The 6429-nt window shown below is 41.8% G+C and overlaps 1 protein-coding gene across 2 annotated transcripts in view; it reads right to left on the reverse strand.

Annotated features, from left to right (window-relative positions):
• Positions 1–5419, reverse strand: part of ryr3 (ryanodine receptor 3) — a 67665-nt gene extending 62246 nt beyond the window's left edge. For both annotated transcript variants that reach the window (XM_068341966.1, XM_068341965.1), the window contains exon 1: positions 5308–5419. In XM_068341966.1, coding sequence (XP_068198067.1) covers positions 5308–5355 — 48 coding nt within the window. In that variant the 5' untranslated portion in view covers positions 5356–5419. The remainder of the gene's footprint in view (positions 1–5307) is intronic.
• Positions 5420–6429: the final 1010 nt, after the last annotated feature.

Below are 6429 nucleotides of genomic sequence, written 5' to 3' on the forward strand. Positions count from 1 at the left end.
CAGGCCACCTGGCATCACCCAACCTGAACCTGGCACCCAAAGCAACGACGCGACCTCATAGCCTATCTATTCAAAGAACACATTAATTCCTCCTGGATGTGAGGCAGAACCAAGTGCAGAGGTAAAAGTTTAGTAAATATAGAGTACTGCACAGGTACTTGGATACTTTTACTTGAGTAAAATTCTAAAAAGCAACCTCCTTCCTTCCATAAGAGATTCCAGATCAGAGAAGACGAAGGAAAACACAGAAGGGAACCATTTCATCCACCAAGACAGGAATGATGGCTGGTTGTTTTAATCAAGCTATCACCTACAGCACACACACATATGCATGCATACACACACACTCACACACACACAAACACAGATAGGTGATTTAAAAGCCCTATTAAGGGAGTCAGGTTCTTTTAGGCTGTAATGATGATTTCATTGAAATTTCACAAATAAAAAAATAAAAAAATCTCAACTCTAAATTGGCCTTTTTTAAAATGTGTTTTTCTAATTATTTTCATTTCTACTCAGGCTGGTCAATTCTGAACAATATTACAAAAAAGATTTTGCAAAAGTTGCACAAGTAATTAAGTCGAGGAGAACGGCTGCTCCTGAAAGAACACGCAATATTTGGGGTTGCAAAAAAGAACAAAAAAGACCGAACAAAATAGAAAATTATCAGCTAAGAAAGTTCAAACTGTGGTTAAAAAAATAAATAAAAAAAGGAGGATTCCATGTAGGATTCCAGTCCACACACCGTGCATCAGAACCTCCAGAGGTGTCAACAGATTCTAAATGGTCTCAAGAACAAAAACCACGAGATAAACCACGCAGGATTGAAATGAAAATAAACAGACTGACTGAAGGGACACTCATAGCGGTGAGACGATGACTGTCTGCACCTTTTTCTGTCCCCGGTTGATTAATGAAGGTAATTATTCTGGTTTAGAGTCCACTCACGCTGCCGCTGACGCCGACTCGCCACACAAACACGCTGCACTACCACTGCTGCTGAAACTGAAACATCAATATACGGTTAAGTTCATTTACATTTTGGTTGTGGGACAAAAGTTAATGCACGCAGTATAAAATGATGCCATTAAGTAAGTAAGCATGTTTAGAGCCAGTAATTCAAATGAGATATTGATTTTGTTAGTTTGCTAATTAAATCAGTTGTGGAACGGCTTTTAAAAAATAAAGTTGCAGAGATATTTTTTGAGGCAATGAGATTTAACACATAAAATATCCAGAACCAGTTCAAGGTTGAAGACAGAATAATGAATTCTCTCCAGAAAACCAGAGCGCACAATGACCTTTTCTCCAACCGAGAACCAAGAGATGAATCCTTCTTTCCACCATTCTGTTGACTTTTCGGCTCCTAAAAACCGTTGAGAATTTAATCACATATTCTTTATCCTCTAAACGGCATCAGAAACCATCGTTTTACCAAAAAGCTCAAACAAATCCTCCAACGAAGTTGACCCTGAATTATTCATAACAGACACATTTACAAAATAAAAGCATGGAGGAGAGTCAGCAACAATTAAATTTCCTTTACGGGGAATTTAAATCATAGAGGGATATTCACCTCCGTTTGACAGCGCTGCCTTTCAGCTCTTTTTGAAAATATACAAAGGCATCAACTAGTGAAATATAGTAGATAACGGAGTGATTGCATTTTCTTAGTTATAATTAAAGTTTTAAAGATTTTGGGGCACATGAAATCAGCCAGAATCTTCACGGATGTTGAATGTCATCGGAAATCAAACCTGGAAACACACATCAGGTGATTTCTGGTTTTGTTTCATGAATAAATCATCTTCATTCAATGTTGTTCAAATACATAGCGGTGATGTGGAACTACAACCTGAGGTGTCCTTTGGTCATGTGACCTTGTGGGGAATGGTTCAAAATGAGAGTCCAGACTTCAGCGTTATTCTAGCAAATAAAAAAAAAACAGCATTGTTGCTTTCAAAGAGATCCCTTTACCTTTCAGCTTCAAATATTTCCAAGAAAGTTTGTTCTGTGGATCCAAACAACTCAAGATCTGCTCATTTATTCAATGCAACATTTTACAGATTGTGTATTTGTATAGTTCCACATAATCTGGTCTGCAAAGATCTTTAAATTGCATAAATTAGGTCTGACTGAAGACTTTAAAATTCAGATTAAATTTCTCAAATGCTTTTACGCCTGGTTATGGCGTTAATCTACATATAGGGGATTTAATTCTAGCAAGTGCATTTATTAAAACTTCGCCTCAAGTCTGAGATAACCTATTGTGACCTATAAAACAATCTTACTCTCATCAGACATCTAAATCACATATACTGCCTTCCTAGATAAACTGATAAAATTAAAAACAGCTCAATATGCCTTAATCTGTAAATTTACTGCTGCAACAACTTAGATAATCATTGGAGAAACCATCATACACTCCGATCAGAATATTTGAGGCCTTTACACACTCTAAACATCCAAAAATATTTATAAAACTTAACATTTATTACATTTTGACTGAAAAATCTTCCCCCATTGGACCACAATGAGCTCCTGGCTTCACATCAGACACACATTAGAATCTCACAAGTTGCACCACATTAATTTGCAGATTTCCACATGGAGTGCAACACTTACTAAGCTCCACTAAAGGGGTTTATTGACACCGGCCGTTACTCTTACACGCCAACATTTACAACATGCTGTATATGACTGCGTGGCATTAAGACAAATTATACTTTATCCCTTATTAAAATGGTGTTAAAGTGTCACAGGTCTGGCCTGACTCAAGTACTGCCCCGAGTGCAGTTCAGTGCCAGGAGAGCATAGCTGTATGTGCTGTGGAAGCATCATCTTTAAAAAGGCTAAATTTAAACCCCCAGAGTCCCTGCCTTGGTATGCAGGAGCCTTCCAGATCATCATGAACTCCAAATAAGCCCAGGGGAGCAGCTCAAGGATCGCAGGCCTGGATCACCTGGTTTTAAAGGTGAAGCAACGGCTCACCTGGACAAAATAGCGTTCCTTTAAATGCCTCTTAAGTTCTTGAGTCATTACAAGTTAAGAAAAGAATCACTTTCATGTCAAACCTTTAAAAAAAGACACAGATTTAGAGATATCGACCATTAGATAATCCAGTTCCAGCACACAGATCCAAATAACTGCAGATTTTCTGAATGAAAAAGGAATTAAATTCTAAAAATGTAAAACTCAAAACCTTGACTGACGTCACACATCTGCTCATTTTCAAATAGACGCAATAGAAATGTGATAAATATGATGAGAATGAACAATCTGGGAAGAACCCGGGTAATATTTCCACTCTGATCAGAATGACGTTTTTTTTCACAGCAAGGTAACATTTAAAACAGTCGTCATCACATGCAGGAAGAATCGAATGAAATCTGAAATCACACAATGTTATTCCAATCTTCAGCATCTTTTTTTTTTACAAGATACGTCATATTTTGCTGATTTCTTCTGAAAAATCACAACAAACAAGAATTTCCTGTTGTTTTGATGCAAATTTTAAATCTCTAAAGAGCTGAGAGGAAACTGACTTCTACTCATGGAGCTGCACTTTTGCCATTATTGAACCTTTCCTAACCTAGTGATCAGGACAGAGGGAAGGCCTCGCCGGGGGGGCCGTGATGTTGTTAATCTTTGCAGGGGAGGTGGTAACTCTCATCACTACCAGCTTGCCCAGAGTTACACATTAACAGCGAGGCCGGACTGAATCCCAGCGTCTGGACGTCAGTCACAGCCTGACAGCCGCGTCCAGCAACAACCACACTCCTCATCCCGCCATGTTTTTCCTGATATCAGCTAACAAATTTGACCACAAATGAACCCCCCCCCCCTCAGTCCAAACAGCATAGTTCAGGCACATAGCTTGACCTCCATTGGATTACAAAGCAGCGGTTTCTAATTAGGGCTCTTATTTTAGGATTTCCTCCAAGCGTCTCTCAGCAGTGTGGTTTGACAACAAGGGACCTCTGGGGAAAGCCCCCCTCCTCTCAAATTGCTGTTGTCATCATATAACCAGGATGCCTTTGTGGCAGTAGAATCCGAGAGGCGTGGGTCAGCACATCACTGGCATCACAAATAGTAGAGGCGGTTAGGTTCAGCCCCCCGCCAACGACCAACTAAAACTTCAGAGAGACTCATTTTAGAACCACTTGTTTGTTTTTAAAATTTTTAAAAAGCCTGCATTTTGCAGGAAAGGGTGGTCTAGTGACAGTTGCATGATGGGATATGCAGATTATAGGGTCCTAAGAGTGTGTGTGACTAATACTAGAATTAAAAGTTGGAATATTTTAACATCTGCTGTTCAATAGACACAGCTTTATAAGTGTTCCACTAAACCTACACCACTCTGACTTTACACTGATGTCCATATATTTTGAATTAAATAACTTTATTTATGAAAAAACTGCTGAATATTTGAGGAATCAAACCAAAGCCACACTTCTATATCTGAACCTCTGCAGAGCAAAAATGAAGAAGAAGAAGAGAAAACAAATAATAGAATAATAGACTAATGGTGGGGGAGGGGGTGCTGGGAAGCAGGTGTCATGAAACCAGGTGGATGTGGTCACGCAGCATCACTCTTCATGCAACACCTGAGTCACAAAGCCCCACCGGTGGTGGTGGTGGTGTGTGTGTGTGTGTGTGTGGGGGGGGGGGGGGGGACAACCAACCAACGCCACAGATATCCCCACCACAAGCTGTCACATCATTCCCGACAGTAATCATAACCCCCCCGGAGCATAAACTGTAAGCCGTCTGCGTCAAATATCTAAAATAGCCATTGCAGAGGGTGGGCACAACTTATGAACCCCCCCCCCCTTTAAAAAGAAAAAAAAAGGTGGAAAATGCAAACATGCAAAGTTAAGCAAACAGCAGCGGCTGATGATTTCAAAGAGGCTTCACGTGTTTGCGCAAAAGGCGTCTGTATGGATGAGGGATCAGAGAGCGATGAATGAAGGGAATAAAAGGGGTGGAGGTGGGATGGGGGGGGGGCGTGTTCGATCAGATGGCAACAGACTGTCAAGTCATTTCTGTCCATGCGTAAACGGAGCCTAACACCCCCCCCCCCAACACGTCGAGAATCCCGGTCGACAGGTGCGTCGTAGCTGCGAGGCGCAGCGCGCAAAACCTGCCGCAACTTCCACCAAAACCCAATCACTCATCCGCAAGCGAGGCCGAACAGAACCGCCGCGTTCTGCCGCAAAACTTCCACCGTAATCCAAGTTGGACTTAATTGACGCACCGCCTCAGCCAAACTGAACCGGCTCGGATGAATTTGTCTTTACTTACAGTTCTCAAGAACTGGATCTCATCCTCCCCTTCTCCGCCCTCAGCCATGGCTGTGAAGGAGCCTGCTCACACTCGGGTAGCCACCGCTGACTGCCGGCAGAAACGCGATGCTCTGCCTGTCGAGCCGATATTAGCATAGCGCTTGTCCACAGCCATATAGGGCATCCCGACCGAGCCCCCCCCCCCCACTTTCTCCCCCTTTTCCTCTCCCATCTACCGACCCCCCTCATCCATTTCCTCTCTCTCTCTCTTTCTCTCTGTCTCTCCTCCCTGCGCCCAAGACGCACCGGCACAAGGCGACAGAGCCGGGGAGGAGGGCATGCACCCGGCGGGGGATGATGCTGCAGCTCCTGCAGGTGATGGATGGGCTTGATCTAGTATAACAAAAAAGAAAAAAAGAAAAGAAACAGAAAGAGAAGGCTTGAATGGATGCAAGTGAGCGTAAAGTTATGAATGACTGCCTCCACACATCACCAGACTCGGCACCAGTGCGCACACAGACAAAAGTCTGCAGATTGATGTCATTTCTTTGGTTTTTAAACCAAACCACAGCATCAACCGCAGCTGCCTTGCAGCAAATGTAAAGTTCCATTCTGTAAAACATCGTTTGTTCATCTTTATCTTTAAGGAAAGCAAAGTTCCTGCATTTCAAACCTAACCTAGACTTCCTGGGTTTCGATTTTAAATGTCTGTTGGGTTTACGTCATGGATAAATAATGGATTGGTATGTTATTCATCATAGTGTATGAAATGGTTCCATCAGCTCCACTTCAACAAGGGAACAATAAACTGAGCAGGAACTGTTAGTGGATCCATCCATCCATCATCTAGTGGGTTTATTTTAACCATAAATCACATACAGATATTTATTCACTTACCATTTCAATTCATACTGAGTGACTTAAAGGAAGTTAAACATGAAAATCATGTTAGTGAGGCTTAAAATACTTTTTTTAAAAATACTTTCCAGGGAATTATCAGCCTCCCTCTGAACGCCTGACAGACTTACAAAGACATTGCTGACACCTAGTGGTCATTACGTGAACTTCATCTCTACTGTTGAATCTCAAGGCCTGAACAGTTTGTCTGCATCTGCTTCAACAGGTTTTAGGGTACCAGACT

This window comes from Antennarius striatus, chromosome 19 (genome assembly GCF_040054535.1).
Source record: "Antennarius striatus isolate MH-2024 chromosome 19, ASM4005453v1, whole genome shotgun sequence".
NCBI classification, from domain to species: domain Eukaryota; kingdom Metazoa; phylum Chordata; class Actinopteri; order Lophiiformes; family Antennariidae; genus Antennarius; species Antennarius striatus.